Consider the following 13,674-nt stretch of genomic DNA (forward strand, 5'->3'; position numbering starts at 1 on the left):
AAGAATTTTCAACCCAGAATTTCATATCCAGCCAAACTAAGATTCTTAAGTGAAGCAGAATATGTTACATTATCAAAACTTCTGAGCTTGGAGATTTAAAGGGACAATAATGAAATCCTAAGGATTCTAGAGAATGTCTTCTTTCATATTCTTGAATAAATAGCTGTCATTTATTAATATAGAGCATTAGAAATGTGTATTCTTGTATTCACTCCATCTTGCAGCTATAATTTTTTTTTCTCATAAGCTACACCAAAGCCATTTGATAACAGAATGAACTTTTGCAGTTTAAAAAAATGCAGTGTATTGTCATTTATAGTCTTTAGCCTTGCAAAGCCCTTTGTACTTGTCTGAGCTTCTTTGATCCTAGATAGGCTAGAGGCTAGACTCTGTGTCCACACTTTATCAGTAGAGAAACTGAGACCACATAGTCAGTGACATTGTAGGGACTGGATCCTTGGTTACCTGAAAACCAAAATCTGGACTTTTTTTCTGTTTCATATGATAATAACATAGACTTTATGTGTTTAATTGGCTACAATTGTAAAAGAACACCTTTTCTGGTATTTTGAAATGACATGTGAATAAAGCCACTCAAAAGACAGTTTTTAATTTGAAAACTACCTGTGATACCCTTGAGGACAGAGACCTTCCTCTGAGATTTGGAGCCTGGAGATTATGCATGTTGAGAAAACATTGAAGCCAAAAGCCCTGGTCATTGTTCAAGTGTTTGGTGGCCCAGAGTGGATAGAGCCTGTAAGGATGGGTGTGATCCTTTTTAGGAGACTTTATAGCCAATTTGTGGATTTCAAATATTTGAGAATATGGAGCCTGAAGATTTAAAGAGATGATAATGAAATCCCTAAGAGGCTAGAGCCTGAGGATCCACGGGACTGTGTTATAGACACAGGCTTTGCCTTTTATTCATCAGAATACTTAAACTCTAATAAATAAAGCAACTCAAAATAGCAGTGGTCTAAATAAGAAAGATGTTTTATTTTTTTTCCTTCTGTCGCATTAAAAGTAATTAAGAGTTAGGGGGCACAAGGCTGCTAGGGAGGCTTTATGCTGTCAAGAGGGATAGCTCTTTTGTTGCTCTACCATTAGCCCATAGCTCCCAGTTTTAATCTTACTTCCTTGTCTAAAATTGCTACTTGAGTTTCAGTCATTGCATTCATAGTCTGGGCAGCTAGGAGAGGCACAGTAATAAAAACAGGCCATCTCAGTTTCATCACTTTCTTTAAGTAGCCTTTCTAGAAGTCTTACCGAATAGTTTCTTGTACTTTGATCAGAACATATGTATGTGCCCACTCATAATACCCAAAGGAAAATCTGTTTTTTTATTTTAAGCAGATGTATGCTACTGAAATCTGAGTTCCCTTATTGGGGAGTTGAGGGAATGTTGGGTACAATAAGCAGTCTTCCATAGGCCCTAGAGAGAATATTCCTGAAATTGATGTGAGTGAAACTTTGGAGTACAGTAAAGCAAGATTTTCTAATTTGAGAATACTTTTATTATATTTACCAATATAAGTTGATACTTAATAAATTTACTATATATATTGGATACAGATATAAAAGTTACTTGTGTGTTTGTAGTTGCTGTCATTAGGAAACAAGATTTTCTTTAAGTGTATTTTGCAATGAGTTGCAACTGTCGCAGTTTCTATGTTTTAGCTAAATACTTTAGTCATCTAAATATTTTGATTAGACACTTAAGATATAAGAATATTAAACTTTAAGTCCCCTCAAAGAACAAACTATATTAATATGATAGGAATGTTTGCTGTTTTTGTTGTCATTTTCAGTATCATTTCTATTCTTATGTTTTAGGAAGCTATTAACATCACATTGGATCACAAATGCAAAATTTTCCAGACCTTAAATGGAGCTGTAGGTATGCTTCCTAAATACCGGATTGCTTAACTATACAAACAAACACCTGTGTTTTCAACTATCTTTCCTTTGTTATGTCCATTTGGGGGCTGTGACTAAGGTCGACAGTGTAAATATTGTAATTATTGTAATTTAACAAAAATACCAAACTTGAACTTAACGTCAGTACATTAAATTAAAATCATTTCCTATGACTAGTGTAAAAAAGATAAGCTTCTGGCTTTTGGTAACTTAAAATTTAGTGTCTCACCATTTGGGAACTTTAGATAAGTTTATGAATTAATTACACTTTATTGTTACACATTTTCTAGTGAAATTCTTTGTATCATGAATTACCCAGAGTATTAGAGTAGATCCTTTTGACCCAGCTGAAAGATAACTGGTGACAACTAGACAGGTAGACTGGGGAAGAGTGTGTGTGTGTGTGTGTGTGTGTGTGTGTACATGCTCATATGTGGATATGCATATGTGCCTGTGTATTATAGATACATATATCTTGATAAAATACATTAAAACTAATCAATACAGTAAAATTTAAAATATAATTTATTAACACATACTTTAAAATATACGTATAAAAATTGAGAGTATATTGCAATTCAATCAATACTTCAAGTCAGTTCATTTAGTAAAAAGATTCTTAAAATCTAGTCAGGTATGGTGGTGCGTGCCTATAATCCCAGCTGTATGAGAGGCTGAGGATTGCTTGATCCCGGGAGTTCGAGGCTGCAGTGACCGGTGATCGTGTCCTTGCACTCCATCCTGGGCCAGAAAGTGAGACCCAGTCTCTAAAAAAAAAAAAAAAAAAGAGATTCCCACAATGCAAAATGTTTAGTTTGGAGTGCTCAGGAAAGTTTAAGAAGATGGTTCTGCTCCCCTCTGACTTGAGTTTTATCTTGATTAATGTGCTAAGTCTGATTTTTAAGAACTGGAAATATTATCATTGGTAGCCAGTTGTAGAACCCTTGCTTATGCCAGACAATATTCTACTCACCATGCATATATTGTTATTATCTTCATAATAACCCTAAAAGACAGGCATGGATACCATTTGATAGATGACTAAACTGAGTTACTAATTTAACTTGGCAAGAATAACATTACTATGAAGGGGCAAAGGCAGGATTGCAGGATGAATTATTCTGACAGACAGCTCACTGGCTTAGCACCTCAATCACTTTACTGGTGCCAGGTTAGAGTGAGTTTGGTATCTATCTGTTGTCACTGTCATCCTCCATTTTGGGTATATGCTGACTTGGAGTAGATGAAGTTACTAGAAGTGTTGTAGCACTTGGAATATTACATCCATGAGAAATTTTGTAATGATGATACACACACATACACACACAGACACATGAATACAGACACACACACACATATTTTAAATTACTAAAGCCTATTTTCTCTTTTTAACCCAGATGAAGTTGTTTTAAAATTTGAAAATGGCAAAGCCAGAGCTAAGAATACATTTTATGAAACATTACCAGTGGCAATTAATGGAAATGGACCCACCAAGGTAAGTAACAGTTACTTTTATTTGGCTATTTCTTGGAGATAGATTATGGATTGATATGTGGAATGTCATCTATTTTATTTTTAAAAATTTCTTTCAAAGACTTTATTTTGGTGCTAAAATAAAGACTTCATCTTTTACACAGTATGTCATCTGGTTTTATACTAATTAATTAATCAAACTGATTTTTCCTCAGCAGAGTGACAGCCTTTTATTCTATTTATAGCACATTTGGTGTTTTATTAAATAACAACAACTAACTTGGGAGTGAGCCACATTTCTCTCATAGTGGGTATCCTTTCTCATTAGGAATTGCTCAGGACATTAAGAGGTCATTTGTTTCACCTGACTTGCCGTTTTCTAAGTTAACAACACTGTTAAGATTGGGATATTACAATATGGCCAGAAAGCTTCCTCTTTCTCTTATTTCATTAACTACAGTTAATGAAAGTGACATAATTTGACCAGTAAAATTTTGGATGCCTTTCTGTTTCAAATGTGTATAATTGAGCTTGCTAAAAATGTTATTGACTGCAAAATTTATAGATGAAAAGTTTGTTTTGCCTGGGTCCAATCAAGCTGGAACATAAATTGCATTTAAAAAATATAGTAATACTGTGCTTAAAACAACCTTCTGACATGCTGAAATGCCTGGTTTAAGTACCTAGAAAAGGGATTAACAGATTTTTGTTGTGGGAAGAAAATGCTGGGGGCTGTGGGCTGCTGTTCCAGAGGAGTGAGTGATCTGAATTCCAGGAAAAGCTATGTGAATGGAAAGAAATGCAAGGAAAACCCATGCTGGCAAATTCTGCTCCATCAAACGGAAAGAAGTAGATTCCCGTCTCTTCTAGTTAATCTTTCCCCTTTGGTTTTCATCCCATTCCAGCCTTCCTACAAAGCAATCTCTTTCTTGTGCCCTCCTTCAGTCTCTATCTTATAATCAGTTTCCCCGGCTCTGTCATCTCCTCATTAGCATTTTAAAGACCCGTAAGTCTCCTCCATCTTACAAACCAAACCAAACCAAACCCAACCAAGCCAACACAAGGTAGAACATCCTCTTCAATCCACACTGCCTTCCAGGCAGCACCTGGCTTTTCTCCTCCCCTTCACAGCCAAACTTTCTTAAAATATAGATAACTCGCTGTCACTACACCACCTCTTCCCGTCACACTAAGAAATGCTCCTGTTAAGGTCTGTTGTGAAATCTTTGTTGAGTAGTGGACATTGTTCAGCCCTTATTTTTATTTCACCTAAAGACAGCATTTGACAATTTGTTGATCTCATTTGGTCCTACTTGAATGCTCCTTCCCTTTGCTTCCACGATTAAATTGTCTATTAATTTCTGGGCTTTCCTCTTCAATCTCTATTGTTCTTCAAAATATTTATTTTTAATATTTTACAACTCAGTTTGTGTGCATGTAGTGACCTTCATCCTTACTGTTTTAGTAAATGTTCACAGGGGCCTGAGGCCTCTTCCTTTTCCATATACATCGTTGGGTAATTTGAGTCATTTCCTCATTAGTGAATTCTCTCAGTGCTGGTGGTTTTCAAATCCTTGCTGTAACTCCTGTGTCTTTCCTAAGCTCTAGGTCAGAATACTCAAGTGGTAGATCTCTGTGTTACATATACCCAGAGATTAAGACTTGCAGCATTACCTCCCCTTATAACCCAGTGGTTAACCAGAACCTGGGTTTTGTTTTGGCTCTAGGCACTTCCCACTCCAAAAGCCCTCTGTTCTAACTCCTGTGCATGCTGGTTTTATCTAATTTTCTCAGTGGCCATAGCAACTTTCTTAGTTCAGGCCACCTGCAACCTCCCTCTAGTAGCAATCACACCCCCAGCAGCCTGGAACTAGAGTATTCTGCCAAAGCAGAAACCCTGTCACTCTACTCACCTATATAATGATTTTCTGTGAACTTAGGTATGAAGTTGAAAATCCTCAACTTGTCTTACAAGGCTCTTTATTTTGCTCCTGACTTAGTGGCCTCCAATCTACCACCGCATTCACTCTCCCACTCCCAACATGACACATTCACACCCTCTTCACATTCAATTTCTTCTCCTTTCTCCCTCTCCGCTCAGCAATACTACATTACTTTCAACTTTGCAGAAGTTTCATGTTGCTGTGTCTGCAAGTCTTCTGTACATGCTTTTTATATATCCGGGAATCCTCTCTCCCTAATTCCCACCTGCTGCATCTCTGCCTGCTAAGTCCTCCTTATCTTTTAGGTGTCAGTGTAGTCTTTACTTTACGGGTCTCTTGTATGTTTTTGTAATATCTGCAAGTACTTCTGTTACAGTACATATCACACACTGGACAGGAATGGTATTTGCCTGTTTTCTGGTCTCTGTTACTAGGCCTTTGGTCTAGGAATTACAGAATCTTATCTGTCTTGTTTACTTTTGTTTCCCCAGGGTCCAGCACATGTGTAGCAAATACTACGCTTTCAACAAATCTTAATTGAATGTTAGAGTCAATAATATAATGACCCAGCATTATTCTTGGGAGTAGTAAGGCAGATTATTTTCTGGCAGGGCAAAAGCGTTATCAAATTACTATTGGTCGGCGGGGCACGGTGGCTCACACCTGTAATCCCAGCACTTTGCAAGGCTTAGGTGGGTGGATCACTTGAGGGCAGGAGTTCAAGACCAGCCTGACCAACATGGTGAAACCCCGTCTCTAATAAAAATACAAAATTAGCCGGGGGTGGTGGCACATGCCTTTGATCACAGCTACTTTAGAGGGCTGAGGCAGAATTGCTTCAACCTGGGAGACAGAGGTTGCAGTGAGCCAAGATCACGCTGTTATCCTCCAGCCTGGGCAACAAGAGCAAAACTCTGTCTCAAAAAAAAAAAATTACTCTTGGTCACTGTAACTTTCCCTAGGCAAATTTGATAGATGAATCCCTTTACTATGTGTGTGTACTCACTGTTTTAGCTGTCTGTGATACTGTCAGTGCCAGTTAGTCAAGAGCTGGTAGAACCCCACTTTTCCCATAACTACATAGTGTTCTGTTCCTCCTTGGTAATATAATATTTTAATCAAATTTAGGCCAGTGCGGTGGTTCACGCCTCTTGTCACTTTAGGAGGCTGAGGCGGGCAGATCACTTGAGGCCAGGAGTTCGAGACTGGCCAGCATGGCAAAACCCTGTCTCTACTAAAAATACAAGAAAAAAAGAAAAATTAGGCAGGTGCTTGTAATCTCAGCTACTTGGCAGGCTGAGGCATGAGAATCGCTTAAACCTGGGAGGCAGAGGTTTCAGTCAGCCAAGATCGGGCCACTGCACTCCAGCCTGGGCGACAAAGCAAGATTGTGTCTCAAAAATTTAAATGTTTTTGATGAGTGATTTTGGTCCTGAGAATTTAGTGATTATGGATAAGGCCTTATGTTCAGTGATTTCAACGTGATCACCAATTCCTTCCAAATTTCCAGGATGATGCTGACTGGAGCTTTAAAAAGTGACTAAAGGACATATCACAAGAAAAGGAGCACTAATCCTTAATCATTTAGAAAGACCTAGGTGTACTAAGAAATATTAAGTCTTCTTGGAAACATTTTCAGTTTGCGTTATCACTGTTTCTGGCATTTCAAGCTATGTGATGCTCCTATTATGTTTTCTCTGATATGATCGTATCTAGTTCATTTTGTTATTCTATTAGACAATAAAATATGAAGTTTTGTTATAAATATTATATTTGATATAATACAAAAGCTTGAGAAAATTTGAATATGTAAACATTTAACTAACACTAATACTTTTATTTTTTTTTATTTTTTATTTTTTTTGAGATGGAGTCTCGCTCTTTCACCCAGGCTGGAGTGCAGTGGCGCGATCTCGGCTCACTGCAGGCTCCGCCCCCTGGGGTTCATGCCATTCTCCTGCCTCAGCCTCTCGCGTAGCTGGGACTACAGGTGCCTGCCACCTCGCCCGGCTAATTTTTTTTTTGTATTTTTAGTAGAGACGGGGTTTCACCGTGTTAGCCAGAACACTAATACTTTATAATATTAGGTTAAAGTTAAATAAATTCAAATGAGTATGTCACATATTCTTCTTATCCAGGCTGATGGGGAAAGAAAGCTGATTATTACAAATATTTTTTAACCTTTATAAAAGGTGGAAGGATTTTTTGGTATGACTTTTTTGTAAGTTAGTTTTACTTATTATTTTGTTTAGTAATGGATGTTTATAATGACAGTGGTTTTGAGTCATAATATTGAACTAAACATTTAAGCAATTTTTTCATTAAAAATATTTATAATCTATAAGTGGTGAAGTGATTATAGTATGTTGATAATACTAAAATATATAAAATGAGCTTATTTCCTACTTTCTCCAAATTTTATGCCATTAGAAAAATAATTTTAACAATTTTAAATAATTTTAAAAATCATTTATACTGCCCTCCCATATGGTTTTAATTCATAGCTACTTTCAGTTTTTATGTCTCCTCAGTATATATCTACGAACATTTATATTTTCATTTGTTTTCATAGTAGTATGTAAACAATTTTGTGTTTCTTAACATTTTATTTAAAACATGTTTAGGTATTTTAAATAATTATTTTCATACTTGGTATGTATAAATCTAATATGAATCAATTTTTAGAGAGAAACTGGTTTCTAATTTGAAGCTTTACTTTTTATTCTTGAAACCCATTTATCGTTAGTAATGTATAAGATGTGTATTTTAATGTTCAGCCTTTTCTTTTAAATATCAAACAATATACATCTTAATTATGAATTTGGTAGCTTTTTAAAATTTTACTTTAAGTTCTCGGATACATGTGCTGAATGTGCAGGTTTGTTGTACATAGGTATGCATGTGCTGTGGTGGTTTGCTGCACCTGTCAATCCGTCATCTAGGTTTTTAACTCTGCATGCATTATGTATTTGTCCTAATGCTCTCCCTCCCTTTTCCCTCCACCCCCCAACAGGCCCCAGTGTGTGATGTTCCCCTCCCTGTGTCCATGAGTTCTCATTGTTCAGCTCCCACTTGTGAGTGAGAACATGCAGTGTTTGTTTTCCTGTTTCTGTGTTAGTTTGGTGAGGATGATGGTTTCCAGCTTCATCCTTGTCCCTGCAAAGGACATGAACTCATTCTTTTCCATGGCTGCATAGTATTTCATGGTGTATATATGCCACATTTTCTTTATCCAGTCTATCATTGATGGGCATTTGGGTTGGTTCCAAGTCTTTGCTATTGTAAATAGTGCTGCAGTAAACATACACGTGCATATGTCTTTATAGTAGAATGACTTATAGTCCTTTGGATATATACCCTGTAATGAGATTACTGGGTCAAATGGTATTTCTGGTTCTAGATCCTTGAGGAATCACTACACTGTCTTCCACAATGGTTGAAATAATTTACACCCCCACAAGCAGTGTAAAAGCATTCCTATTTCTCCGTATCCTCACCCGCATCCGTTATTTCCAGACTTTAGTGATTGCCATTCTAACTGGCATGAGATGGTATCTCATTGTGGTTTTGATTTGCATTTATCTGATGACCAGTGATGATGAGCTTTTTTTCATATGTTTGTTGGGCACATAAATGTCTTCTTTTGAGAAGTATCTGTTGATATCCTTTGCCCACTTTTTGATGGAGTGGTTTGTTTTTTTTTTTTCTTGTAAATTTGTTTAAGTTCCTTGTAGATTCTGGATATTGGATGGATAGATTGCAAAAATTTTTTCCCATTCTGTAGGTTGCCTGTTCACTCTGATGATAGTTTCTTTTGCAGAGCGGAAGTACTGTGGTTTAATTAGATCCCATTTGTCAATTTTGGCGTTTGTTGCAATTGCTTCTGGTGTTTTAGTCATGAAGTCTTTGCCCATGCCTATGTCCTGAATGGTATTGCCTAGGTTTTATTTTAGGGTTTTTATAGTTGTAGGTTTTAGGTTTGCCTTTAATCTATCTTGAGTTGATTTTTTGTAAGGTGTAAGGAAGAGGTCCAGTTTCTGTTTTCTGCATATGGCTAGCCAGTTTTCCCAGCACTATTTATTAAATAGGGAATCCTTTCCCCATTGCTTGTTTTTGTCAGGTTTGTCGAAGATCAGATGGTTGTAGATGTGTGGTGTTATTTCTGAGGCCTCTTTTCTGTTCCATTGGTCTATATATCTGTTTTGTTACCAGTACCATGCTGTTTTGGTTACTCTAGCCTTGTAGTATAGTTTGAAGTCAGGTAGTGTGATGCCTCCAGCTTTGTTCTTTTTGCTTAGGATTGTCTTGGCTATACGGGCTCTTTTTTGGTTCCATATGAAATTTAAAGTAGTTTTTTCTAGTTCTGCAAATAAAGTCAATGGTAGCTTGATGGGAATAGCATTGAATCTATAAATTACTTTGGACAGTTTGGCCATTTTCTCGATATTATGAGCATGGAATGTTTTCCCATTCATTTGTGTTCTCTCTTATTTCCTTGAGCAGTGGTTTGTAATTCTCCTTGAAGAGGTCCTTCACGTCCCTTGTATGTTGTATTCCTAGGTATTTTATTTTCTTTGTAGCAGTTGTGAATGGGAGTTCACTCATAATTTGGCTGTCTATTATTGGTGTATAGGAATGCTTGCAATTTTTGCACATTGATTACAAAAGATAAACAGGGGAAGAGCTAATCACCTGATCTACACATGAACATAACTCATTTCTGAAACTAATTTGATTTGTAATAAAAATAGAGATGTTAATTTTGTGCATAAAAACTGTAGTACTTGGGTCACTGTGACCTGGAATAATTGGATATGATTTTTAAAAGGAAGAAAGAGAAAGGATTTGGGTGGAAAAGTTTCTCTGTCAATGAAAATGACATCATACTTGGAAACATTTTGATATTGTGAAAGAAGAATCAGGAAAATACTATCACCTAGTAGCCTAAGAGTGCCCAGAGCAGCCTAACTGCATAAACAGCCTTCTGCACCGTCTAGAGCTGCCAGCAAAAATGTCTCTAGTTTTCATGAGGAAAACAGATGTAAATGGGGGGTGGTGATGGTGGAAAACCTCTGCCTGTGTGGTGAGAGGTCCAAAAGAGGGAAGTTTCTAGTCAAAAGTAATGTTTCTAAAATATCTTAGTTATCTAGGAAACAAATTGAGATAAAAAGAAGAAGGTAGGAAAGTGACAGGTTTAATTCTGAAAACTAAAAGTGCTGTCTTTTATGCTCTAACATTTTTTTTTTTTTTTTTTTTATGGAGCTGGAGTTTCGCTCTTGTTGCCCAGGCTGGAGTGCAATGGCGCGATCTCGGCTCACTGCAACCTCCGCCTCCCAGGTTCAAGCAATTCTCCTACCTCAGCCTCCCGAATAGCTGGGATTACAGGCATGCACCACCACACCCAGCTAATTTTGTATTTTTAGTAGAGACGGGGTTTCTCCATGTTGAGGCTGGTCTCGAACTCTTGACCTCAGGTGATCCGCCCACCTCGGCCTCCCAAAGTGCTGGGATTACAGGCGTGAGCCACCGCGCCCGGCCTATGCTCTAACATTTTAAAACTAGTGATCATTTTAATATTCATATAGGGATTCTAGTAGACTGATCAGTAACTCATGAAATAAATTTTACATTTTTAATAAGATTTCTGAGATGATGGAAATACCAGTCTTTATGTATAGTGGAGATTTTAGATATGGCCAAATATTTGGGAAATTTTTTCTGTCTTTTAAAAGAACTTTTTCTCAGGATATTTTAAACAAAACTATGCTTTTCACCCTTGCATATTCTTTATCTTTTTAAGAAATAATGCTAAATAGGGGATACATTTCCACATAGATATTTTTCCTTCAAAACCATGATATTTTGTAGAACACAAATGATTAATGTTTGCCTTTGTCATTTGACAACAGTAAAATATTTATTTCTGTTTTTATTATCAAGACACATTAAAATGACCACATTGACTCTTGAAATGTCATTAATATTATGACTACATCTTTCCTGCCTTGTAATTTGTTTCCTGAATTATCCTGTAGTCCAGAAATGTGAATGGCTTACTTGTCCATGTCTTCTAATTTTGCTGTAGAGTTTAAATGTAGCTATATCTATAATATCTGTACAACACAAAGTTTTTCCCATTTTAAAGTTCTTGTTTCAGCAGTATTTGTTTCAGTGTTTCAATACGATAAGAATATTTCAACAGAATCCCAAATATTTGAGAGGAATCTAGCAAAATGGTACCCAACTACTTCATGTATTCCACACTTTAACATCCCCTTCAGGACTTTAAGAAGCTAGAAAACTCTGGTTGACACTTTTTTACATTTTTTGATCCCCATGTTTAACATGGATTTTTTTCTTTTGATTTCATTTTACCTTTCCAATGAAAAATTATTGATCATATAATCATAATAGGGATTTTAGGTGCTTTTTAATAGCATGAGGCAAAATTATAGTTTGTGGAAAGAAAATTTAAAAAACCTATTAATATAAATGCTCATACCACTACTGGGTATTAAAATTGCAGAAGATGTAGTAATTTCACTTACTATTTACTCAGCAGGATTTTCCCTAACATGTTCAAATTCTAAGGATATTAAAAATTTTGTTTGAGGGTTCAGAGCAAATCTTAAGTGTGTCTACCTCCGTCACCTATCTTTCTTCCCTCACACCACCCCTCCCCAAAACAGAAGAGCACAGATTTTTTTTTTTTTTTTTACAGTTAAAATGAATGCCAATATCTGTTTAAGGACAGATACCTCACAAAGGGGATCCTCAGAGAGATCTGAAAGAAGATGGGTAGAGAAATAATATTGTACTTTAGCTTACTGTCACTAGGATTTGTCAGGTGACTGTTATTAGGGGTTGCCCTAGATCTATTTTGATCTGCAAGCTGTCTTTTCCTGAATCAGTACCCCTGAATCACTGCCCTGAAGCTTAGCTTATGATAGCATAGTTTCCTGGAAGAGCTTAGTGTCTTTTGGTGACAAAGCTTACTTAGTATTTATTTTGTGTGGCGTTGTGTTAGTTAGAGGTCACATTACTACTGCCCTATTTACTGTAGGTGTCTGTGCTCAGCCTTTAAACAGGTTTATCTTATTACTAAATTACTATTCATGTGACTCCTATTTGTATTTTTCCTAATAAGTCTCACTAGCCCATTTAAAACTCTATTTCATTGTTTGCTTTTTCTTTTTTGATCATCCTTTCCAGTATTATATCTAATATAATAAGAAATAAAATGACCTTTATGATTTATGACTTTTCTTGACATTTCTAGACATACTTTGTCCTGCTTTACAATTCGTATTCTGGAGAAAACTATTCAGTGTGCACCTACAGATGATATATTAGTAGAATTACTAAAGGAATATACCTGCTGCAGAAAACATGCTTTTAAATTAGATGATTATAGAATGAAACCACATTGATGAGAGGCCTGCTTTCATTAATAACCTTTTCCTTCATTTACAAGATTCTCCTAAATTATTTTGGAAACTATGTACCCAATTCATGGACACAGGATAATGGCTGCACTCTTTGTGAATTCGATACAGTCGACTTGTCTGCAGTAGATGTAAGTGGAATTGATTATGTGTGAAATGTAGTAATAGAAAGTACATTGTCATGAAATACTGTGATTTATAGGAAAAAAGGCAAATTATTTTATAGTTTTGATTTGATGATAGATAACGGGGATATAGTGTTAAAACATGATGTTTCAGCCATTTGCTAGATTTGTGTTTCAGAATTGTGTTTCGAAAGAAAAACAAGCTAATAATTGAACCCAATGAAAGAGTCCTGTGGTTAATATTTAATAGCTTACTACAATTGGATGCTCTTGTGTTTAGTCTGTTAGCTTAGTCAAAGCATTGAGAAAAAATCATTACAAGGCTGCAGCATTTTTATTGACCAATTTTATCTGTGCTGGATTTTCAAAATTGATATGTAACATTAATACTACTTGATTATATAACAAATGACTGTTCTAACTACTTTACATATAATAACTCATTTAAACTTCACAAAACTCCTAAAGCAGGTAGTACAATTGACTCAGTTTTACAGACGAGAAAACTGAGGTGCATAAATTTAAGTAACGTGTTTAAGGGTGCACAATTTTAAGTGTTGGGGTTGGGATTTGAATATAGGGAGTCTGGCTCCAGACTACTCTATGTTCTTGACACTGTGCATTTTTACCTGTGTGATGTGTATATTCTAGGCATGGTGCTACTTGTATGTATTTCATAGATAGTTATAGTTATATTTTATCATTCATGTTTTGAGAGTGAACAAAGAGTTGAAAATATTCATCATTAATCTATAAAACATTTTTATGTAT

General features: G+C 36.0%; 1 protein-coding gene across 3 annotated transcripts in view; it reads left to right on the plus strand.

The window, feature by feature from the left end:
- Window positions 1–13,674, plus strand: part of PLOD2 (procollagen-lysine,2-oxoglutarate 5-dioxygenase 2) — a 96,041-nt gene that overhangs the window by 59,793 nt on the left and 22,574 nt on the right. For all 3 annotated transcript variants that reach the window (XM_055295139.2, XM_055295138.2, XM_063611292.1), the window contains exons 6-8: window positions 1,834–1,897; window positions 3,315–3,412; window positions 12,808–12,909. In XM_055295139.2, the coding sequence (XP_055151114.1) occupies window positions 1,834–1,897; window positions 3,315–3,412; window positions 12,808–12,909 (264 nt within the window). The remainder of the gene's footprint in view (window positions 1–1,833; window positions 1,898–3,314; window positions 3,413–12,807; window positions 12,910–13,674) is intronic.

This window comes from Symphalangus syndactylus, chromosome 10 (genome assembly GCF_028878055.3).
Source record: "Symphalangus syndactylus isolate Jambi chromosome 10, NHGRI_mSymSyn1-v2.1_pri, whole genome shotgun sequence".
Lineage (NCBI taxonomy): Eukaryota > Metazoa > Chordata > Mammalia > Primates > Hylobatidae > Symphalangus > Symphalangus syndactylus.